At 45.0% G+C, this 25500-nt stretch overlaps 1 protein-coding gene across 1 annotated transcript in view; it reads left to right on the top strand.

Annotated features, from left to right (window-relative positions):
* Positions 1-470: 470 nt before the first annotated feature.
* Positions 471-25500, top strand: part of LOC125371649 (talin-1-like) — a 65732-nt gene continuing 40702 nt past the window's right edge. The window contains exons 1-21 of the mRNA XM_048395661.1: positions 471-565; positions 4592-4721; positions 5155-5304; positions 6865-7007; positions 8820-8947; positions 9208-9271; positions 10071-10175; positions 10965-11054; positions 11538-11603; positions 12175-12276; positions 13119-13195; positions 14459-14639; positions 18344-18484; positions 19132-19292; positions 19480-19627; positions 20973-21077; positions 22042-22209; positions 23006-23221; positions 23696-23809; positions 24520-24651; positions 25350-25478. Of these exons, the coding sequence (XP_048251618.1) occupies positions 4697-4721; positions 5155-5304; positions 6865-7007; positions 8820-8947; positions 9208-9271; positions 10071-10175; positions 10965-11054; positions 11538-11603; positions 12175-12276; positions 13119-13195; positions 14459-14639; positions 18344-18484; positions 19132-19292; positions 19480-19627; positions 20973-21077; positions 22042-22209; positions 23006-23221; positions 23696-23809; positions 24520-24651; positions 25350-25478 (2445 nt within the window). The 5' untranslated portion in view covers positions 471-565; positions 4592-4696. The remainder of the gene's footprint in view (positions 566-4591; positions 4722-5154; positions 5305-6864; positions 7008-8819; positions 8948-9207; positions 9272-10070; positions 10176-10964; positions 11055-11537; positions 11604-12174; positions 12277-13118; positions 13196-14458; positions 14640-18343; positions 18485-19131; positions 19293-19479; positions 19628-20972; positions 21078-22041; positions 22210-23005; positions 23222-23695; positions 23810-24519; positions 24652-25349; positions 25479-25500) is intronic.

The raw sequence follows: 25500 nt of genomic DNA, 5'->3' as shown, positions 1-25500 counted from the left end.
AACAAACAAGACACATTGTTGTCAACACTAAAGGTTGATTTCGTGCTTGTGGGTAACATGACCTGCAATTAGTATTTGCCACCAGGACTGCTTTCTTCATCAATAACTGGAAGGGTGTTCTCAGTGTTGACTGTTTCCCTGTTTCGGTGTGTGGGATGAGGGTAGTGGGACACTGTGTAATGAGAACATGTCTGTTAAACAAAAGGAATTCAGCTGGGTGTCACTGGACTTGACCCTGTATGACTCCTAATGAGGGTACAGTTGAGCGCTCAGTTCCAGCTGTAGGTTGAGGGCACAGTTCCAGCTGTAGGTTGAGGGTACAGTTCCAGCTGTAGGTTGAGGGTACAGTTCCAGCTGTAGGTTGAGGACACAGTTCCAGCTGTAGGTTGAGGGCACAGTTCCAGCTGTAGGTTGAGGACACAGTTCCAGCTGTAGTTTTTAGGTTTCACAATCTGGTTTTGTTGCAGACACAGACTTTGGACTTTTTCTGGCTGACGAGGACCCAAAGAAAGGAGTATGGCTGGAGCAAGGTCGCAGCTTGGAGTACTACCTGCTGCGGAATGGGGTAGGTGTTCAGGCAGTTCTAGCTTCGCAACCGATTTAAGTGAAGTAACAAATAGGGGTGGGACGATACAACAAGTGTGGGATCCGATACATATCACGATTCTTGTTCTCAATCTGATACGTAGCTTTGCATGTGCTCTTATCTGTGGTGCATAAGCCATCTAACGCACCACAGATAAGAGCACATGCAAGTGTTTGGATACGTATCGGATCATGAACAATGTATCCTGATACGTATTGTATCGCACAGTTGGTGTATCATCCCAGCCCTACTCTCAATTTCATGCACCAGTTTAGCTGTTCTGTGGATGTAGCCAACATATATTGGCTGACTTTGAGTTGAGTGCGACTCACTCAGTTTTAATATCTACATTATTGCTAAGCTGTTGGTATTCCATTTCAGTAATGGCTGTATCATGATGAAAGAAAAATACAATTAATGTGAGCAAGTGAACAAGTGTGCAGGATTTACTAATTGAAGATAACATGTTCTACTCCTGTTATGTCTGGCTTCCATCCTACACAAAGTAGTCTGTCACTGCTGAAATCTTTATTTTGTAATGAATGATAATTGACAGTAATAGATATACCATGAGTAGGTTTATTGATACAGGATAGCCGATTACTCCATGTCTGTGTCCATACATGTTCTCCACTGTCAGACAGACAACCATCTGGCGTCTGCTCTCTGCGTCTGCTCTCTGCGTCTGCTCTCTGCGTCTGCTTCTTACATCTGCCATAAACATTACAGCTGTATTTTACATACTCTGTCTGCAATTTTTTTTGTCTGAAATGAGAGAAACTCTTGATTTATTTTGTAAAGTTTCCATGTTATGAATATTGACATGTTGTGTAAGGACATCTTGGTTGTGACAAGTGCTTTAGCACTGGGGAAATTGTTACCAGAAAATGACATGAAAGAAGTTAAACACAGGATATAGAGACAGAATTACAGACATGTATACAACAAAGTGTCAAGACAGAAACATGGTGATAGTGTTTAGTGGAAGCTCCACAGCGAAACCTTATCTTTTATGACCATTGATTAATATGAATGCCAGGTGTTGTAGGAGTAGTTCATCAGTGTTACATTGGGAGTAATACATTTGATGCATGTCATGTAAACATAGAAATGTGGCATGTTAGGTATTTTTCCAAATCTGCTATGGCCATTTAAACTTCATGTTAATTTGTGCAGCAGTGAGTTTGACTGGTTGGGGAGCAATTATTGGATTTTCAAGGTGTGTGTGTGTGAGTGTGTGTGTGTGGGGGTGTGTGGGTGGGTGTGTGCGTGCGTGCGTGCGTGTGTGTGTGTGTGCGTGTGTGTTTAGCAGGATTTTTGTTTGGGATTAGCTTTTCTTTTCTTGTTTTCTAATGTGTAGGAACTCATTATTTCTTTCAGGTGTTCAATTATTATCATTTTAAAACAAAGAGAAATATCAACATTTCAGTACGGTACACATGCTCTGACGAAAACGGCACAAATATTTTTTTCCTACAAGTCGCATCTACTCTTTTTCACCAAAACAAGGACTTGTTAAAAGTATAGGTCCCCAGTAACCTCAGCTTGTTGTAAGTGGCGACTTAATGGATTGGTTCGCCAGGCTCTAGTCTTGGTTGATTGCTTGTCAAGATTTTGCATGAATCGTTGCTCATGATATCAATCAAAGGGTTTCTAGTCTTGCTTATTTATAGACAGCCATAATTTTGCTGGACTACTATTCAGTGAAGCGGTAAATGACAAACACAATAATAGTTTGCCAGTGGGTCTGGAAGGCAGGTGATCAGGAGATGGAAAACTTCCATCAATAATTCTCCACACTAAGTGATGTCTCAGCAGCGATGACTGTCTCTGATTTATTTGTTTGTTTGTTTGTTTGTTTGTTTGTTTGTTTGTTGTTTAATGCCGAACACAGCAATATTCCAGCTATGTGACGGCGGTCTGTAAAATAACTGAGTCAATCCAGTGATTGACATCATGAGCATCGATCTACGCAATTGGGATCAATGACATGCATCAACTAAGACAGCGAGCCTGACTGCCCTCTCCCGTTAATCGCCATTTTCGACAAGCAAAGTCGCCTTTTTCGGCAAGTATGGGTTGCTGAAGACCTGATTTATTGGTCAAACAATGAATAGTTCTCACTGTGCTAGCGGTCACTCTGTATTAATGCAGTGGCTAATTGAAAGAGACCGTTATAGACGGGTATGCATCAAAGTTGGCAAGCCTGACCTCCGATCCTGTTCTTTCTGTCGAGTATTCTCAGCTAATGATATTCCAATGACACTAAAATCTACTGAATGAAGCTATATGCTAATTTGTCACAATGTGACATCAAGCTGACATGCCATGATATAACTGGAATACTGTTCAAAGCGGCGTTAATCAAATCTCACTCACTTACTCATGCTAGCTTCTTGTCATGTCAGGTGACTACTAGGATCTCGGTCAGGCCCGCTAACTTGGTTGGTGCATGTGATCGTATCCCAATTGGATCTATGCTCATGATATCAATCACTGTATTGTCTGGTCCAGACTCGATTATTTACAGCCTGCCATCATATGGCTGGAATATTGCTGAGTAGGGTGTTTAGCAACAAACAAACAAACAAACTCATGTTTATTTCTACTGGACTTATGATGAGAGTTTCTACCACTGATGATTAAGATCAATGACAGGTTCAGAATCTTTTTCTAAACCCTCTCTCAGACCAATATTTGGCCCAAGTCTGCAGCAGATGTCCCTTAAAAAGTCTCACAAAGGAATCAGAACTATCCCCAAGTCATGTTGATATAGTTTTAACTAATGTGATGGCTTGGCCGATGTGCCTTGCAATTCACTGATAAAACCTCACCAGTAAAAAGGAAATAGAGGATATTTCATGTGTCGAGTGAAATATCATGTTTCTCTCACCGAGTGACGGGGGAAAGGAGATATTTTCACGAGTTGCATGACAAATCCAATGTCAATCATAATACTTGTTTCCCAATTTGCTTGCAAAGGATTCTATATGAACCCTTGAGGTTAGAACAAATTAATCACAACACGTGAAGGAAGATTGAGTCCTGACCATCTCCTAACACAAGTACTTCATTTAGCTGATTTGCTGTCGTACATGTTTGTTTTGTTGTTGTTTAACACCGCACTCAGCAATATTCCAGCTATATGATGGCGGTCTGTATATAATCAATCTGGACCAGACAATCCAGTGATTGATACATGAGCATCCATCCCCGCAATTGGGATCGATGACATGTATCAACCAAGTCAGCGAGCCTGACCACCCGATCCCGTTAGTCGCCTTTTACGACAAGCATAGTCGCCTTTTACAGCAAGCATGGGTTGCTGAAGACCTATTCTACCCCGGAATCTTCACGGGTCGTCCTACGTGTAGATCTATAAGCAGCAGTGACTAACATTGGCTTGAGGAAGAGATATATATGTATGACAATACTAGAGGATTTCCTGGAGGGCACCTGCTTCCGGACCAACCATTGTTCTACACCATTGTCATGTCAAACTAAAATATGAATGAAGTAGCTGGTATTTATAAATTGCATTTTGTCACTCAACAGTAAGTGTTTGCTGTTCACAAGCCTTGGTTGGTCTTGTGATCGGTGCAAGTTTTAGAACAGAACACCCTCATTTCACTGAGTGGAGTTGGCTGTGAGAGGGAGAATGGTATTTGTTGTGGATGTGTTGTGGAATGTGTGGATTGATATAAGTCAATCTTTGTTGAAGAGTGTCAGTCGAAGAGGAGTTTATCCCACATACAGCAGTCTATGCCAGACACGTTTCAATCTACTGACCAGAACTTGTCATATGGCATCATTTTCAGTAGATTTCTGTGTTGACATATATTGGCTAATTTACCTGAACCTAAAAGACAAGAAATACGACAAGACTGGGCCTTCGTACCAGTTGCTTATGTCGCAGACTTTTTGCTGAGACTGTTACTGATGATGTTGATGTTGTAACTGATGATGATGATGTTGATATTGTAACTGATGGTGTTGTTGTTGCAGGATCTGCTGGAGTACAAGAAGAAGCAGCGTATCCTGAAGGTGCGGACGCTGGACGGGGCTCTGAAGACCCTGCAGGTGGATGACAGCCACACCGTGGGGCAGCTCATGATCACCATCTGCACCAGGATGGGTGAGTTCCGTCTTCTACTCAGGTCCATGTCCATGTGGGGATTACAGTCTGCCGTCATGTAGCTGGAATATTGCTGAGTGTGACGTTAAATAAACAAACAAACAAACAAACAAACAAACAAACAAACACTGACTGTTCCTTGTGGGTTTCAGGAGAGTGGTAAACATCTTACACTAGAATCAGTTCAGGCTTTCCTCCCACATTAAGCAGACACACTGATAAACCTGAAACATTGTTCAAGGTGGTGTTAACCAAACTGACTGACTGACTGACTGACTGACTGACTGACTGACTGACCCACTCACTCACTCACTCACTCACTCACTCACTCACTCACTCACTCACTCACTCACTCACTGGCTCACTCACTCACTCACTGGCTCACTCACTCACTCACTCACCCACCGACTCACTCACTCACTCACTGTGGCAGGTATCACCAACCACGAGGAGTACTCCCTGGTGCGGGACCTGCCTGACGACGAGAAGGAGAAGACGCTGACGCTGAAGAGAGACAAGTCCATCGCTAAGGACCAGAAGAAACTGGAGGAGATGAAGAAGAAACTCCACACCGATGATGAAAGTAAGTCTGCATGATGGAGTATCATGATGAAAGTAAGTCTGCATGATGGAGTATCATGATGAAAGTAAGTCTGCATGATGGAGTATCATGATGAAAGTAAGTCTGCATGATGGAGTATCATGATGAAAGTAAGTCTGCATGATGGAGTATCATGATGAAAGTAAGTCTGCATGATGGAGTGTCATGATCAAAGTGAGTCTGCATGATGGAGTATCATGATGAAAGTGAGTCTGCATGATGGAGTATCATGATGAAAGTAAGTCTGCATGATGGAGTATCATGATGGAAGTAAGTCTGCATGATGGAGTATCATGATGAAAGTAAGTCTGCATGATGGAGTATCATGATGGAAGTAAGTCTGCATGATGGAGTATCATGATGAAAGTAAGTCTGCATGATGGAGTATCATGATGAAAGTAAGTCTGCATGATGGAGTATCATGATGAAAGTAAGTCTGCATGATGGAGTATCATGATGAAAGTAAGTCTGCATGATGGAGTATCATGATGAAAGTAAGTCTGCATGATGGAGTATCATGATGGAGGGTGTCCTGCACGGAACAGGAGAGACCAACCTGAACTGTAGTTCCTACTAGCTTGTACACCCTTCCAAATTCACGATAGTCTGTTCAATGAATTGCATCAGAAGGAAGGCCTCAGCCCACAATACTAGGTTAAACTGATCTATCAGTAACAGTGTTCAACATTAAGGGGTCCTGTGTTGTTTGAGGTCTGTCCCTGTCCCTCTAGTATCTATGGTCTCCTAAATCTGTGGCTGTTAACACTTGGGCTATGACAAGGACCCCTTGACTTTCATAGTTAATTTTGAACACTGAGAAAACTGTCCCTGCACTACTTGCAGCCTTGAGAATTCACGATAGTGTGTTCAATGAATAGCAACAGAAAGTAGGCCACAGCCCACAATACGAGGGGAAACTGATCTATCTAAATTGTGCTGAGGACAAGTAGGGCTTTCTAATCAGCTTGGTAATCAGAATTGTCGTTGATGGGAAGAAATATTAATGATTATCGATATGAAATTGTCATCAATAATAACTTACATCAACAATTGTGATGAAAAAAGTTAAGATTTACGGAAACAGACTTGTTATCATCACTAGTGTCAATAGTCGAAGACCAAAAGCAATTGTTGTTTCTCACATGTCCACAAAGTAATCCATGCCTAAATGTGTCACTGCTCACCAGTGGCGTGAAATATGTTGATTTCTTTTGGGATTTTCATGCATATTTGCTAAAAGCTGCTTTTCAGATATTTAACGATAATTGATCAATGTTTAGTAAGCAATTATCGATCTGAATGATCTACATTGATACCCAGGCCTAAGGGCAAGTAAATATCTATCCATGGTAGTCCTTAATAACAACTGGTTGCCCAGTCGTCTAAGGCGCCGCGATTCAATGTGCAGAGTTGCATCCCTTGGGCACGCCAGAAACCTATGATTGTGTGTTCGAATCGAATTAGGTTTCTAGGTTTGTCAGCACCATACCTGTGCTCGTGGGTTTCACTGAAGTGTGTACTGACTGCTTCGTTCTGTTCCAGTGAACTGGCTAGACCACAGTAAGACACTGAGGGAGCAGGGCATCGACCCAAACGAGATACTGCTGCTGAGGAGGAAGTTCTTCTTCTCTGATCAGAACGTCGACGCCCGTGACCCCGTCCAACTTAACCTCCTCTATGTCCAGGTGAGCTTCTAGTTCCACACCTGTGTAGGAAGATCGCTGTCGTCAGTCATCTTAATTATTATGCCATGTTATACTAGACTCTTACAGAGATGGTTTCTTAGGCAGTATTCAATGGCAGACATGCTGTTCTTGTTTATATGTGAGACAACCTCCGTGGTCTAGTGGATAGAGCCTCTGCCCCTAGAGAACCATCGTGGTCTAGTGGATAGAGACTCTGCCCCTAGACAAACTTTGTGGTCTTGTGGATAGAGCCTCTGCCCAGAGACTACCTTTGTGGTCTAGTGGATAGAGCCTCTGCCCAGAGACTACCTTCGTGGTCTAGTGGATAGAGCCTCTGCCCAGAGACTACCTTCATGGTCTAGCGGATAGAGCCTCTGCCCAGAGACTTCCTTCGTGGTCTAGTGGATAGAGCCTCTGCCCAGAGACTTCCTTCGTGGTCTAGTGGATAGAGCCTCTGCCCAGAGACTACCTCCGTGGTCTAGTGGATAGAGCCTCTCCCCGGTGACTACCTTCGTGGTCTAGTGGATAGAGCCTCTGCCCAGAGACTTCCTTCGTGGTCTAGTGGATAGAGCCTCTGCCCAGAGACTACCTCCGTGGTCTAGTGGATAGAGCCTCTCCCCGGTGACTACCTTCGTGGTCTAGTGGATAGAGCCTCTGCCCAGAGACTACCTTTGTGGTCTAGTGGATAGAGCCTCTGCCCAGAGACTACCTTTGTGGTCTAGTGGATAGAGCCTTTGCCCCTAGACAACCTTTGTGGTCTTGTGGATAGAGCCTCTGCCCAGAGACTACTCCTTGGTCTAGTGGATAGAGCCTCTGTCCGGAGACAACATTTGTGGTCTAGTGGAAAGAGCCTCTGCCCAAAGACTACCTCCATGGTCTAGTGGATAGAGCCTCTGCCCACGGTCTACCTTCGTGGTCTAGTGGATAGAGCCTCTGCCCTGGAGACTACCTTTGTGGTCTAGTGGATAGAGCCTCTGCCCTGGAGACTACCTTCGTGGTCTAGTGGATAGAGCCTCTGCCCAGAGACTACCTTTGTGGTCTAGTGGATAGAGCCTCTGCCCCCAGACTACCTTTGTGGTCTAGTGGATAGAGCCTCTGCCCAGAGACTGCCTTTGTGGTCTAGTGGATAGAGCCTCTGCCAAGAGACTACCTCCATGGTCTAGTGGATAGAGCCTCTGCCCAGAGACTACCTTTGTGGTCTAGTGGATAGAGCCTCTGCCCAGAGACTACCTTTGTGGTCTAGTGGATAGAGCCTCTGCCCAGAGACTACCTCCATGGTCTAGTGGATAGAGCCTCTGCCCAGAGACTACCTCCATGGTCTAGTGGATAGAGCCTCTGCCCAGAGACTACCTTTGTGGTCTAGTGGATAGAGCCTCTGCCCCCAGACTACCTTTGTGGTCTAGTGGATAGAGCCTCTGCCCAGAGACTGCCTTTGTGGTCTAGTGGATAGAGCCTCTGCCAAGAGACTACCTCCATGGTCTAGTGGATAGAGCCTCTGCCCAGAGACTACCTTTGTGGTCTAGTGGATAGAGCCTCTGCCCAGAGACTACCTTTGTGGTCTAGTGGATAGAGCCTCTGCCCAGAGACTACCTCCATGGTCTAGTGGATAGAGCCTCTGCCCAGAGACTACCTCCATGGTCTAGTGGATAGAGCCTCTGCCCAGAGACTACCTCCTTGGTCTAGTGGATAGAGCCTCTGCCCAGAGACAAGGTTTGTGGTTTAGTTGATAGAGCCTCTGCCCCGAGACTACTTTCGTGGCCTAGTAAAGTGCAGTAGACGATGTTCCTGACTGTGATGGTGTTGTCTCCCCAGTCCCGTGACGCCCTGCTGAACGGCACCCACCCCGTGAGTCAGGAAGAAGCTATACAGTTTGCAGGCTTGCAGTGTCAGATACAGTTCGGGGACCACGTCGACTCCAAACACAGACCGGGCTTCCTCGAGTGAGTAGTTACCTCCCTTTACTGTAACTCTTTACTCACAATATCGATCTCTGTACTGTGAGGTCCAGACTGGACAATCTACAGACAGCTGTCATATAGCTGGAATATTGCAGTGCAGCGTTAAACAACCATCATGCATACATACCTCTAACCAATGTCCTCAAGACTCTTTAACTCTGATGGACTGATGGAAGCGTTAGTTGCTTTGCTTTTGTCACTGTAACTGTGACACTATCTTAACATGCCACATCTTGTTCCAGCTTGAAAGAATTCCTGCCGAAAGAATACATGAAAATCAAAGGAGTTGAAAAGAAGATTTACATTGTAAGTAACCAAGCAGCCATCCCACCAACACTTCGAGATACAGATCAGAGAGAAGCACTAACTTATTTCAACACAATCCCTTTTTTATTATTTTTTTTAAATTCTGGTGTATGCAAAGTCAAATTAGTCATTGAAGCCTCTTCTTGTCTATTGGTCCTGTTATCTGTGAAATATAAGCCGCCTCCATAACAGGAACCCGTGAAGATCCAGGGTAGAATAGGTCTTCAGCAACCCATGCTTGCAGTAAAAGGTGACTGCTTGTCGTAAAAGGCGATTGACGGGATCGGGCAGTCAGGCTCGCTGATTTGGTTGATGCATGTCATTGATCCAAATTGCGAAGATCAATGCTCATGATGTCAATCACTGGATTGTCTGGTCCAGACTGGATTATTTACAGACCGCCGTCATATAGCTGGAATAATGCTGAGTGCGTCGTAAAAGAACCAACCAACCAACCAACCATAACAGGATTTGGCAAATGTTTGGTTCTAGTTTGTGAATTGTTATTGACATTTTCTTCAGACTTGGGGCCGATTGTTGGCCTCTGACAGGTCCAGTAAGTCTGTGTGATGGTTAAAGATTTAGAGGCTCCCAAGATTCAAATACCATAGGGGAAGACATCAAGGACCCCAGACTCCCCTTTAATTACAAACACTTGCACTCATGTGAGACTGTAGACAGACAGCCAAGAGGCTATGTGTCATGTTACAAGGATGTAGAAATCTACTGCTCAATGTATTTGTGAGCATCCCCCATTAGATGTCCTATCTGGTTTCTCACTTGACTGGTGCTGTTTCAGGAACACAAGAAGTGGGCCAGCATGTCGGAGATTGAGTCAAAGGTCAAGTACACCCACTTGTGTCGCTCCCTCAAGACCTACGGCATCACCTTCTTCCTTGTCAAGGTCAGTGTGACTTGAAAGTGATTAGTCTTTAGTCTATTTGGCTTTTAAAGAATCTTTATTAACGTGATATTAATTCCTGTTGACATTTTGTCTGATCACCAAGCAACAGCGTTAGAAATTGGCACTGGTCCTATAGTGCTTGCCAAACTGCCCAGTGGTAAAGGTATCATAAGGACTAGTAGAAATTTGCCCTTTTTAAGGGTTTTGCTATATGTTATCATTATAAGGACTAGTGGACGAAAAATGTTAGTTTCTAACCCTGCAAACAACAGTAGTGGATGTAGCACTGGATGACGTTACTGATGCAGATGTAACGGTTTCATCATGAGGACGTGGTCGGTCAGTCATCTAAGGCGCCAGAATATACGGTGCGTAGATGTGTCACTTTGGTGTGCCGGAAAATGTGATCATGGGATAGAATCCCAGATTTGTCCTGAACATTGTTTTGTGTTTCACAACATCATTCCCGTGCTTGTGGGTTTCATCAAAGTGGTAAACATCTGAGACCTGCATCCCTCAGGCTTTCCTCCTACATTTAGGTGACACATGATATTACATAGATAGTTCACACAACCTAACTAGAACTTGGTACATCACACTGCCATGCTCACATGGCTAGAGAACTACTGATTGGTGTAACACAACATTCGAATATTAACAGACCAGCGTTAAACAACAAACAAATACTAATGTGACATGGTGTCAGTGGTGTTAATGGTGATGTTGGTGTTAATGGTGATGTTGGTGTTAATGGTGATGTTGGTGTTAATGGTGTTGGTGATGTTGCAGGAGAAGATGAGGGGGAAGAACAAGCTGGTACCGAGGCTGCTTGGCATCACCAAGGACAGCGTGGTGCGTGTGGACGAGAAGACCAAGGAGGTGGGTGTGTCTGACAGTAGGGGTCGACAGGTGGGGTAGACAGGTGGGGTAGACAATAGAGGTAGACAATAGAGGTAGACAGGATGGGTTGGAATTGGTCTCCAGCACCCTTGTATTACCATGCGACTAAATGGACTGAGTGGTCCGGCTCTGTGACTTGGTTGCTCATAGTATCAATCACTGGTGGTGTGGTTTGACAAGATTATTTACAGTCTGATGTCATTCTGCTGGATTATTGCTAAGTGCTGGGCAAAGAAAAACCAACCAACCAACAGACAGACAAACAAACAAACAACACAGTCAATAAATACTCAGCACACTGCACCAGGGATCGTCAAGCTTGTTGCAAGTGTGTATAGTTTCTCTGAATCCTGTCATGAAGTACTCTGTGTAGGATGTCCTGATGTCTGGTAGACCTGGGGCCGAGGGGCGGGGCCCGCTGTGTGTCCACTGTCCCTACCCGTTTCTCCCACTGTGTTTCAGATCATGAAGACCTGGCCTCTGACCACCGTGAGGAGATGGGCAGCCTCCCCCAACAGCTTCACCCTGGTCAGTACAACGTGTACTTGCTGTTACAGCATGCCTTATAGGCTTGGAGGAGCCGATAAATCTTCCAGAGGCATTGGCCTTTTGTTAGTGTTTTAAACCCCAGTATCATAGCCTTGTCAGGATTAAAGAAGCCGAAATGTATTGCCACACATCCTTTGAATATTGTAGTAACCGCATCTGTGTATTTTGTAATTGTAGATATAATTATTTAAACATGCCTACCGACAATGACCGAAAAATAGGACTATTCTTTGAATATTAGCTTCCGCTGTGATGCGGCCGCCAAACCAGCTGTTTCAATCAGAGGGGGTTTATTGTTATTTAATAACTTCTGATTGACCAATCACAATCGAGTAAATTCCAAATTCATGGTAGAATATTGGTTAACATTTCTTTTAGATTTTTCTAAAAATGATAGTATTGATATTATTTGAACTGTCAGTTTGGAGATATTGTTACTAATTATTTTGTTTCTTCACACCGACAATAATCACAATACTGTTGTCCCAGTAGCGTCTGTACCTAGAAACACAACAGTCAATGTTGAAGTTGTTTGTGTTGTATCCTGCAGGACTTCGGAGACTACTCAGACACGTACTACTCCGTGCAGACGACGGAGGGGGAGCAGATCTCACAGCTCATAGCTGGCTACATCGACATCATCCTCAGGAAGGTGAGTCAGTCTCACAGCAACTAGGAATGCACCATACCCGTGCTTGTGGCTTTCAACAGAGCTGTAAAGTCAGAGACCTGCATCACTTCAGGCTTTCTCCCACATTAAGCTGACACGCCATGATAGGACTGAAATACTGTTAGAAGCATTGTTAAACCAACTCACTCACTCACTCACTCACTCAACTAGGGATGCACCATGCCTGTACTTGTGGCTTTCAACAAAGTGTAAAGTCAGAGACCTATATCACTTCGGGCTCTCTCCCACATTAAGCTGACACGCCATGATAGGACTGAAATACTGTTAGAAGCGTTGTTAAACCAACTCAATCACTCAACTAGGGCTGTTGTGATTTGCCTAAAAGTGGAATGATGTGTGTTTAAATATCTGTAAGATCATGTAGGTCATGTAAATAAAGAAACAATATGTATGTGTTTATACAAGATTGTCGGGTTATGAATTGATTATTTGTAAAGTACTATTTCCTGACTTGCTGTTTCCCACTTCCCCCTATGTTTTATGACCTCAAGATTGCTAAATGTGATCGGATCTGTAGTATTCTATATCATACAGCTCCATAACAGGAACCTCCTCCGTGGTAGAGCGTCCGCCCGGAGAGCGTAAGGTCCGGTGTTCGATCCCTGGTTGCGTCATACCAAAAGACGTTAAAAGATGGTACTTGTTGTTACCCTGTCTGGCGCTTGACATTAAGTCAAGGACAGGTCGGCACGGAGTCAGTATACTGTGTCTGAGTGGGGTATTCATGTTAAACTGCGGCATGGTATCTCAGTGAGCTAGCACTATAAATCGGCATCAGTCATGATAACTGTTTATGTTTTCAGAAAAAGGCAAAGGACCACCTCGGTCTGGATGGAGATGAAAACTCCATGATGATGGAGGACAACGTACTGCCGGCCAAGTGAGTCACAGAGTCTACACCTACACCATGCCCACACCACGCCGATACCACGCCCACACCATGCCCACACCACGCCGATACCACGCCCACACCATGCTGATACCACGCCTACACCACGCCCACATCTACACCATGCCGATACCACGCCCACACCACACCCACACCACGCTGATACCACGCCTACACCACGCCCACATCTACACCACGCCGATACCCAACGATACCACGCCCACACCACACCCACACCACGCTGATACCACGCCCACACCACACCCACACCACGCCGATACCACGCCCACACCACACCCACACCACGCTGATACCACGCCTACACCATGCCCACATCTATACCACGCCCACACCACACCCACACCACGCTGATACCACGCCTACACCACACCCACACCACGCCCACACCACGCTGATACCACGCCTACACCACACCCACACCACGCCCACACCACACCCACACCATGCTGATACGACGCCCACACCACACCCACACCACGCCCACACCACGCTGATACCACGCCTACACCATGCCCACATCTATACCACACCCACACCACACCCACACCATGCTGATACGACGCCCACACCTCACCCACACCACGCCCACACCACACCCACACCACGCCCATACCACTCCCACACCACACCCACACCATGCCCATACCACGCCCATACCATGCCCACACCACGCTGATATCATGCCCACACCACACCGATACCATGCCCACACCACACCGATAACATGCCCACACCACACCCATACCACGCCCACATCTACACCATGCCCGCACCTTGCTGATGCCACACCCACACCTACACCACGCTTATACCACACTTGCAGACCATGCCTACACCACACATTTACCATATCGACACCATGTATAGACCAAACATACACAATACCTGTACATCACACCTACACCACTGTACTCCTTGCCTACACCACACCTACTGTACGACTGTGAAGATACGGGATAGAATAGGTCGTCAGCAATCCATGCTTGCCATAAAAGGCGACTGCTTGCCATAAAAGGCGACTAACGGGATCAGGTGGTCAGGCTCGCTGACTTGGTTGATGCATGTCATCAACTCCCAATTGCGTGGATCGATGCTCATGATATCAATCACTGGATTGTCTGGTCCAGACTCGTTTATTTACAGACAGCTGTCATATAGCTGGAATATTGCTGAGTGCAGCGTTAAACAACAAACCAACCAACCAACCAACTAAACTGTGTTTCTACGTTGCAGGGCGACCATCATCCAGCACCAGTCCTCCAACGTGTCCCACCCCCAGTCTGGGTCGGTGGCGATCCCCGCGGTGCTGCGTGACGGGGGGCAGGGGGAGTCCATGTTCGGGATGGGCAGCATGCAGCAGGTGCAGTCCACACACGTGACAAACCTCGCGCACGCTGGACACGCCGCCCCTCATGTTAGTAGTCCCGGGAATGTGTGTAACCAGAGCAGCCCTGCCTAGTGTCACGTATACATGGTAGGGGCTGGAGGCGTTTCTCTCTCGGCCCTTACTGTGCATATACTGAACAGTAGTCATTTGTTGCTCATTTTAACCCTCTCAGTGGATTTTAAACTTACTTTGTATTTAATGTTAGTAGATGAAATTTTGATTATGATTGAGTGAAATTTAGTTTTGAATCTGACTGTTTCTCACAGTTGCTATGCATTTGGAATAGCTTCTGTTACATCAGTGATATGTGTGTTACTGTTACTACAATCAGATGCCAACTGAGAGGGTTAAACACTTGCACCAAGACTCAGGTTGTCATTCAGTTCAGAAACTCTCACAGCATATTTTAAGAATTGGTTTGCAAATTGGTTTACAGAATCTTAAGTTTCTCAAAAATTCTCATTTGTAGCATATCAAAACACAACTGCATGCTGATCTTTGAGGATGACCTGAGTCTTGTGTACCACCTACTAATGACATATATGCATATTGATACATCTGTGACTGTTGATCTAGATCTTCAGGAAAAAATTCCAACATTTCTTGTGAACATTTAAATGAAAAGATGTATTGAAAAGATTCTCTAGTACGTCAAGTAAGCTTCTTCTTTTCTTCTATGTTATTTTTTTTGCGAATCACTTCTTGTATTGTGATGACTAGCTTCATGTTGTATTAGAGCAGGAAAGATGTGATTGACTCAGATAAGTATGTACTACGCTACAACAGTAGAATTTGATACAGTAGAGTTTATTGTGTCATAAGTTTAGGGAAAACTGGCTGCTCCAGAAATGGGTTCAAGTTGTCCAAAAAATGGGTTAAAAGTTGCCCTTGAAATGGGCTCAGGTGGCCAAAAAGGGGTTAAGAAGTTGCCTTAGAAATGGGCTCAAGTTTCCAAGAAGGGGGTTAAAAAGTTGCCTTAGAAATGGGTTCAAGTTGCTAAGAAGGGGGTTAAATAGTTGCCCTGGTAATGGGCTCAAGTTGCCAAGAAAGGGGGTTAAAAATTGCTCTAGAAATGGGCTCAAGTTGCCAAGAAGGGGTTAAATAGTTGCCCTAGAAATGGGTTCAAGTTGCCAAGAAGTGGTTAAATAGTTGCCTAAGAAATGGGTTCAAGTTGCCAAGAAAGGGGGTTTAAAAGGTGCCCTAGAAATGGGCTCAAGTTGCCCTAGAAGATTACAGGGTTGTTGAACCCTGGCTCCTGCAAACTCTCGTGGTAATGCAGGACATTAGCTTTCACATATATATCTCTGTCTATGGTAGGGGGGAGAACTCTGTCTAGCTTGTGCTTCCAGCAGCCTCTAGAACCATGTCTGGTAACCATGGCAATAGTAGACGTGTATATTCTAGCAGTACGCCTGTGGTGTGTGTAACCTGCATGGATGCAGACAATATATGACAGCTTTGTAGTTAGATGATGGACTACGACAGGGCCCACCAGCACAAAGGGATCCCAATGCTAGGACCATTATAAGCCTATGTAGTATAGGAGTTATAGTGGATGTAGCGCTACAGTCACTTTGTGCAGGTGGGCCTTGCTGTGAATTGGGATGGACTACGACAGGGCCCACCTTCACAAAGGGATCACAATGCTATGACCATTGTAAGCCTATGTAGTATAGGAGTTATAGTGGATGTAGCGCTACAATCACTTTGTGCAGGTGGGCCTTGCTGTGATTTGGGATGGACTACGACAGGGCTCACCTTCACAAAGGGGTCACAATGCTATGACCATTGTAAGCCTATGTAGTATAGGGGTTATAGTGGATGTAGCGCTACAATCACTTTGTGCAGGTGGGCCTTGCTGTGAACTGGGGCAAATGACCCACCCAGAACATATAATCGGGCTTGGAGTTAGTGGTAGCAAGAAGTGAACGAGTCATCATTTTTTTTCTCTTTTCCTAACTGAAAAATCTGAGGAAGGAAATTCTCACAGGTGGCCCTTATTTGATTGAGCTTGTGTCAAGAGGCAAGATGTCGCTTTCTATATTTAGTACTCAATAAAACAGGGTTAGAATATGTTGCCGGTAGCCTTAGTTAGTTGTAGAAAGTGACTAAATGGTCCCCAGCGGTCAAAGCTAGTGGTTGAAAGTGACTAGATGGTATTTGTCTTGGTGACTTGGTCGATTGTGTATCATGCCCAGACTTGTGGATCGATGCTCATGATAACAATCACTGGATCGTCTGGCCCAGACTTCATTATTTACAGACTGCAGTCACATAGCTGGAATATTGCTGATAGCAGACTTTAACAGCATTCATTGACACTGTTCAAGAATTAGGAATTGTTAAGACATACCATGAACCTAAGTGTAATACTCGGCCTTGAGTTGATCCCTGGCAGACATCCTCGTGGTAACCTACTCTTCTTTTATGTCCTTGTGATCCTGAGGCTGGCCGAAACAGCTGCAGATAAATCTTTCATAGATTTCTGGTACCCTCTTTGATACCCTCGTTAGGTACCCTTGGTTTGGTACCCTTGGTTTGGTACCCTTGGTTTGGTACCTCCCTACTGAATGTTTGACCTGTTATGAATGCTGTCTAACAACTGTATGTCTGTTCCTGCTCATGGACCGTGTGCACAAAGCAATCATAGCTTGACATTATTATTCCCATGCAGTTATCTGAGCTATGATCACTTTGTGCAGGCGGTGCCAGGTAGCAACTGTATGTCTGTTCCTGCTCATGGACCGTGTGCACAAAGCAATCATAGCTTGACATTATTATTCCCATGCAGTTATCTCAGCTATGATCACTTTGTGCAGGCGGTGCCAGGTAACAACTGTATGTCTGTTACTGCTCATGGACCGTGTGCACGAAGCAATCATAGCTTGACATTATTATTCCCATGCAGTTATCTCAGCTATGATCACTTTGTGCAGGCGGTGCCAGGTAGCAACTGTATGTCTGTTCCTGCTAATGGACCGTGTGCACAAAGCAATCATAGCTCTATGACATCGTAACTCCCATACAATATTCTGAGCTATGATCACTTTGTGCAGACAGTGCCAGGTAGCAACTGTATGTCTGTTCCTGCTAATGGACCGTGTGCACAAAGCAGTCTTAGTTCTATGACGTAACTCGCATATTACATTAGTCGTAGCTACGATCACTTTGTGCTCATGGACCTGGCAGCATGTTGTTGAACTGTCCACTAGAGTGTATTACCTTAGAGTTGAGAATGTCTGAAAGTGTGTTGTGTGGATTATATTGGAGCAAGGAGTAGCAGTGATATTTGTGCATGGCGTTGACTTGGTCAGCATGTGTGTTGCGAGTACCTGTCAGTGTCTGTGTATGTACCGATGGTGTAGCGTCTCGTTACGTTCACGTTGTTACTGGCTGTCTTCAGTTCCTGTTTGATATGTCAGTATTTTCTTAGTGAAAATCTTTTGTTGCAGTATTTAAAATAAATGTAATAAAAGTAGAAAATAGCATCGTAAGTTCAGTTGAACCTTTTTTGTGGCGGTAGACTTTGTTTTATTTTGTTTCATTTTGTTTCATTCAAAAACTGTTTTAGTGACTTACATCAATGTCAGCTGTTCCATTATCAGATACTATGCAGTAATGGATGACACTTATCTACAATAACTTGTATTACTATCGAGTACACACAGAATTTACCCCAGTTAACCCACATTGTGTAGCCTGTGTGTACTGACTAGTGCTGTCCACTGTAGGGTCAGAACGCCCAGCAGCACGGCCTCAACCAGTCCCAGAAGGCCCTGTTGACCACCATCGAGGAGGGACTGTCCTCCGTCAACATGGCCAGGACAGATCTACAACAGAGGGCACAGGTCCCCAAGCTCGGATCAGACGCGGTATGTATAGCAACATTGTGGGGGAACATTGGTCGCAAGGAGTAGTTGGATGGTGACCGTGTTCCGCAGTTTGACTTGACAGTCTCTAAGGCTTTGGTCCTGCCCCATATTGGACCCGTGACGATTCCGGGGTAGAATAGGTCTTCAGCAACCCATGCTTGTCGTAAAAGGCGACTAACGGGATCAGGTGGCTAGGCTCGCTGACTTGGTTGATGCATGTCATCGATCTCAATTGTGTGGATCGATGCTCATGATATTAATCACTGGATTGTCTGGTCCAGTCCTTGCCAAACTGCCCAAAAGTTGAGGTATCATAACGTCTATTAGAAATTTTGCTCTGTTTAAGGGTTTGGCTATATACTATCATTTTTTGACTGGTGGTCTAAAACTGTTTGCTTCTATCGATGTTGCATGGTGTCTCCTACGGCAAGTGAATCAACTTTAGATAGCAGCTTTATCTTTTCCTAAGATTGTTTTCTAAGAAACTAGTATCACCGTGAAATTGTGCAATGTTTGGTTTGTTTACATCCAATAGATATGAGGAGTGTTGTTGTTCAGTGTAAAGTGCCTGATATATGAACAGAAGAAAGTCTGGAGTCCTTTCATTAGATGTACCGGTGTGTTGATGATGCTCTTGCTGTTGCCAGGCCTCCAAGAAGTGGCGTGAGAACCAGCTGGACCTCAACAGACAGAAGGTGGGCTCCCAGCTGTCCGCCATGAACGCCGCCACGGCGCAGCTCGTCACGCTCACCTCCGGCAAGGAGGACGAGATCGACTACAACGCTGTCGGCTCAGCCGTCCATCAAATGTGAGCACATTCTTCCTTCACTAAGGCTATAAATAGCTACTAAAAAACTTTGTAACTGTTACTAAGGAAGGAGCTTGTGCACTTTCCTTACCAATATGGCGGAAGGTATCTGGTATCTAACTCGTCTCTGTTTATCATCTCCCCTGTGACTACTGTGATAATGAGGAACTTCCCTCCATGTCTCCAGTTCGTCCAACCTGGGTCAGTTCAGCCGGGATGTGAAGATGGTGGCTGCCCTACAGGAAGAGAACAATGACAAACTGCTGGACGCTGCCCGACGCCTCGCCGGCGCCTTCTCTGACCTCCTCAATGCTGCAACGCCCGCCAATGTGGAGGTGAACATACCAGGATATATTTCTTCATAATACATATCGGGCGGTCGGGTAGCCTAGTGGTTAAAGCGTTCGCTCGTCACACCAAAGACACGGGTTCGATTCCTTACATGGGTACAATGTGTGAAGCCCATTTCTGGTGTCCCCTGCCGTGACATTGCTGGAATATTGCTAAAAGCGGCGTAAAATCATACTCACTCACTCACAACACATTTCAGTGTTGCATTCCCTCCACTTGTAGGCTCTGTAGAGGTCACTAAATTGGGAACGTGGTGATTCTGGTAGGGGTGGGACGAGTCCAAATTTACTACCATGGTACCCACCCACCTATTATCCGACCCTACCCGGGTATCCACTGTTGGTCTCAAGAGATACAAAATGTCTGATTTTGAATAGTTTGACTGTAGCCCTGGACAAAATGTATTTAGATACACGTATGAATCGATCTGGACACGCATACACTGACGTTGACTGAAGTTTTATCTTTATTCAAACATATAAAAGTCTTGGTGCATAGTCAGAAAGAAATGCGAACATTAGTGACTTGTAGTGTAACCATGTAGTTCAAGATCATTTTTGCCATTAAACAATATATCACATGACCAACCACGGGTCTGGGTAATTCTGTGGAACCCGGGTCCTTCTCAGTACCCACCAGACCCGAGTACCCGACTTACCCGTCGCAGCCCTAGATTCTGGGTTAGAATTGGTGCACAAGTTGCAGACTCAAACCTGTGTTTATCCGCATCACTTCATGAGAACTGTGGACGTGAAGCTTGTCCAGGTTCAGGTCAACTTATGTGTCTCATTGTTTCACTGACTTCAGGGCGGTCGGGTAGCCTAGTGGTTAAAGCGTTTGCTCGTCACGCCGAAGACCCGGGTTCGATTCCCGACATGGGTACAATGTGTGAAGCCCATTTCTGGTGTCCCCCACCGTGATATTGCTGGAATATTGCTAAAGGCGGCGTAAAATCAAACTCACTCATTCAATTCACTGACTTCAATACTGCTAGAACTGTAGTTGACCGGTGGGGATTCAAAATAAGAATATATGTCCCCAGCAACCTTTGCTTGTCGTAAGAGGCAACTAAATGGATCTGGTTGTCAGCCTCGCTGACTTGGTTGATGCATGTCAAGAATTGTTTTAGATCAATGCTAATGATGTATATCACTGGATTGTTTGGTCCATGTTTGATGAAGACCAGCATCCTATTGCTGGAATATTGGTCTGGTGTTAAGGAACAGACAAACAGATAAACTATTATGGTCCTGGCCTACAGTACACTGGCTGTATGTATGATGATATCGACCATCTCGTATGTAGCTAACCGGTGTCTGTGTATTGCAGCCGCGCCAGAACCTGCTAGCAGCTGCCAGCAAGATTGGGGAGGCCAGCCAGGAGGTCATGGATGAGGTCGGCGAGACCACTGAGGACCTGGACAGAGTCTTCCAGGTCAGTACAGCCTAGACTAACATCTAGTCTCTGAAATGAACATATCCTACAGTAAAAACAGTTGTTCAGTTATCTTAATAAGAATATAATAAAAGGGAGCCCAGTGACTCTCTTCATTTTCAGATACTGCAGTAATCTAGACTTGCCAAACATTATAGACTTGCATGGGCTGTATTTGATATATATTTGTATCAGGGTCTGTAGGACAGACTAAGTACAGCCCTGCAGGAGGCCATTAGTTCACAGGATCATAAATAGTGCTTGTTGATTGAAGTGATGATGAGTTGTATGGACTGCATTTGGCAAAGTCAGAATAAAATCTTTTTTTATTTTGGCTTAAGAATGTTTGTCAGTTTCAGGCATTGTATTCCAGCACTGTTTCTAAACTTATGGAAGTCAATGAAAATATGTCTTACTCTTATTTTAGCATGACATTGTATATTTGAAATCATTAGCCTTGTGTGTTTCTCTACCATATTTTCACTCAGCTAGTAACTCGTCTGTATTAATCATCCCCCAAAAGCTGGGATCACTGTGACATAGCTGCCAAATTGTTTGCACGTGTTAAGAATTTGAAACTAAAAACAAAAAAACCCAACTGTCTTTATTCCATCATTCACCCAAATAGTGTGCCAATTTAATCTTAAAAATATTCAGCAGGACTAGATTTACCTTATGTTGATAAAACAAAAATGAGACACTGTTGGTCATTATTTTATTAGCCTTATATCATGTTGTTTTCAACTGGTATGAAGTCTATTTATAGTGTCCAATCAAAAGGCTCTTCATATTATCGGAAGTTGTTACCACCAAAATAGATACTAAGTGATAAAACAATCTTCATATCATATGATTTTGGTGTCCCGGCCAGACAATGGCAGCAAAATACTAAGATGAGAAAGTTGTCCGCTGTCATTTCAATCCTTAAGTTTGTTGTTACACTAGTCTCTGTGTGTGTTTGCAGGACACGCTCCTGTCACTGGCTAAGGCAGTGGCTAATGCCACGGCGGCGCTGGTGCTGAAGGCAAAGAACGTGGCCTCCAAGACTGAGGACCAGGGTCTGCAGAACAGGGTCATCAGCTCCGCCACCCAGTGCGCCCTCGCCACGTCCCAGCTGGTGGCCTGCACCAAGGTAACTACACCACTCAACTCTCATCTCACATCACTCTACTCTCATCTCACATCACTCAACTCTCATCTCACATCACTCAACACTCTACTCTCATCTCACATCACTCTACTCTCATCTCCCATCACTCAACTCTCATGTCACATCACTCAACTCTCATCTCACATCACTCAACTCTCATCTCCCATCACTCAACTCTCACCTCACATCACTCAACTCTCATCTCACATCACTCAACTCTCATCTCACATCTCTCAACACTCAACTCACATCACTCAACTTTCAACTCTCATCTCACATCACTCAACTCTCATCTCACATCACTCAACTCTCATCTCACATCACTCAACTCTCATATCACATCACTCAACTCACCTCACTCAACTCTCATCTCACATCACTCATCTCACATCTCACATCACTCAACTCTCATCTCACATCGCTCAACTCTCATCTCCCATCACTCAACTCTCATCTCACATCACTCAACTCTCATCTCCCATCAGGGGACTGCCACCGTGGTCTAGTAGATAGAGCATCTGCTCAGAGAGAAGAAGGCCGGTGGTTTGATACCCGGCCCCATCCTACCAAAAGACGTTTAAAGTCTGTTCTTGTTATTTCCTGTTAACTTAGATATTTTGGATGTAAAACTTGTAGTTTCCAATAGAAATTGGTGATCAGTATTAGCGTTTACGACTTTATGATTGTAATGATTTTACCATCTCTGCATCCATGTTCCATGTCGCTACATAATGTTGACCATGAAGTTAAACCCCCATGTCACCTCCCCTCCCCTCAGGTTGTGGCGCCCACCATCGGGAACCCAGCCTGCCAGGAACAGCTGATCGAGGCCGCCAAGCTCGTCGCCAAGTCTGTGGAGGGCATCGTGGAGGCAGCACAGTCTGCATGTAAGGACGACCACCTGCTGCAGGATCTGGGCGGCGCCGCCACGGCCGTCACCAAGGCCCTCAATGACCTCCTGCAACATATCAAGAAGGCCGCTGTGCCTGTCAGGGTCAGTACATAGTCAATCGTCCTGTGAAATGTCCCTTGAAGACCAGGGTTAGAACTGGTGTTCACCAAGCCATTTGAGTGGTCAGACTCGCTGACTTGGTTAATGCATGTCATCATATCCCAATTATGTTCATCGATGCTCATGATGTCAATCACTGAATTGTCTGATCCAGATTTGATGTTTTCAGAATGCTGTCCCATAGCTTGAATATCTTGTAGGCGTTAAGCAACAAACATACAAAACCAATAAAAGCTCACTATCTCACTTTTCAAGTGTATCAAATGTCAAAGAGTTAATTAAAGTCATCTTTTAGCATACAAGACATTCCCAGAACTGATAGCTGTTCAATGTAAAAACCATAGGGCCTGACTTTTTCAGTTGATATGTCTGTGTGCCCAGAGTTGAAATTGATGATGATGATGATGATGATGATGATGATGATAGTGATGATGATGATGATGATGATGATTGCAGGCCAGTGAGCAGCATGAGGAGGCGGTGGACCAGATCATCACCGTCACAGACAACCTGTTCAGCAGTGTGGGCGACGCCCATGAGATGGTCAAGCAGGCCCGACACCTGGCCCAGGTGAGTCCGGAGTGTGACAAGTAGAGTAGCTCATCCTAGTCTCAGCTCCTCACAGGGGCGGTCGGGTAGCCTAGTGGTTAAAGCGTTCGCTCGTCACGCTGAAAACCGGGTTCGATTCCCGACATGGGTACAATGTTTGAAGCCCATTTCTGGTGTCCCCCGCCGTGATATTGCTGGAATATTGCTAAAAGCGGCGTAAAATCAAACTCACTCACTCACTCACTCAGTTCCTCGCATGGGTAACCACAGCTGGAGCCTCATCTATTTGTGTCTGTTTGTTGCTGGGTTACTGTTTCATTTTCCGAAACCTTGTGGTCCAGACTTATCGCCTGATATCTGTGAAGATCCGGGGTAGAATAGATCTTCAGCAACCCATGCTTGCCGTAAAAGACAACTATGCTTGTCATGAGAGGCGACTAACGGGATCGGGTGGTCAGACTCACTGACTTGGTTGATGCATGTCATGGTATTCCAATTACCTGGATCGATGCTCATGATGTCAATCACTGGATTGTCTGGTCCAGACTCTTATTATAAGCAGTCCGCCATCATATGGCTGAAATAATGCTGAGTGCGGCATTGAACAAACAATCAAACAAACAAGCATCATGTCACTGACTGTAGCATTAAGCAACAAACAAATAAACAAACTGTAAGAGCACATGGTCTGTCTGATCAGATAGAAGTCAGGACCGTATGTTGTGTTGCAGGCCACGTCCCAGCTGGTCAGTGCCATCAGGAACCAGGCTGAGACCAACACCGACTCCGACGTACAGAAGCGTCTCCTAGCAGCAGCTAAACAACTTGCTGACGCTACAGCCAAACTGGTGGAGGCGGCCAAGGTGAGGACTCTCAGTGTGTTCAGGACCACAACAGTAGGAGCGATGACGTAGAGACGACATAGAGAAGACATAGAGAAGACGTAGAGATGACGTAGAGATGACGTAGAGACTACGTAGAGATGATGTAGAGATGACGTAGAGATGACGTAGAGATGACGTAGAGACGATGTAGAGACGATGTAGAGATGACGTAGAGATGACGTAGAGACAATGTAGAGATGACGTAGAGACGACGTAGAGATGACATAGAGATGACATAGAGATGATGTAGAGACGACATAGAAATGACATAGAGATGACATAGAGACGACATAGAGATGACATAGAGATGACATACAAGGGATGGCAGTTCCATGGAACTGATTGGGAGTGAAATGGGTCGAACTGAGAAATATCAAAGCTATCAGAATTAATTTTGGGCTAATTTTTTCTTAGCCTTCTCAATCTAGGATGTGACGTGATAAGGAATAGCACAAATAGATTTTGTCTTCATGGATTTTAAATAATATCAGAGACCATTGTGAAGCTTTAGTGTCTGACTATTCATTGACTTCATTTTGACCGGGTTAGAATAGGTTGTTGGAGGTACCTGGTTGTTAGACTAAACTGGACTGTTAGGTAGAACTCTGTGATGTGATATGGGTGGAATCTTGCTGGGAGCAGAGCTAGACATTCACTCCCTTGTTCTACATTGTCAGGGCTGTGCCTCCAATCCCAATGACTCCGACCAGCAGCAGATTCTCCGGTCCGCGGCAGAGGAGTTGCGCTCCGCCACCAACGCAGCTGCCAGCAACCAGCTGAAGAGGAAGCTGATCAACAGGCTGGAGGTAAGCGACTGCTTAGATAATT

This window comes from Haliotis rufescens, unplaced genomic scaffold (assembly GCF_023055435.1).
Source record: "Haliotis rufescens isolate VD_foot unplaced genomic scaffold, xgHalRufe1.0.p SCAF_14, whole genome shotgun sequence".
Classification (NCBI taxonomy): domain Eukaryota; kingdom Metazoa; phylum Mollusca; class Gastropoda; order Lepetellida; family Haliotidae; genus Haliotis; species Haliotis rufescens.
This window is presented reverse-complemented; position numbering and strand designations above follow the sequence as displayed.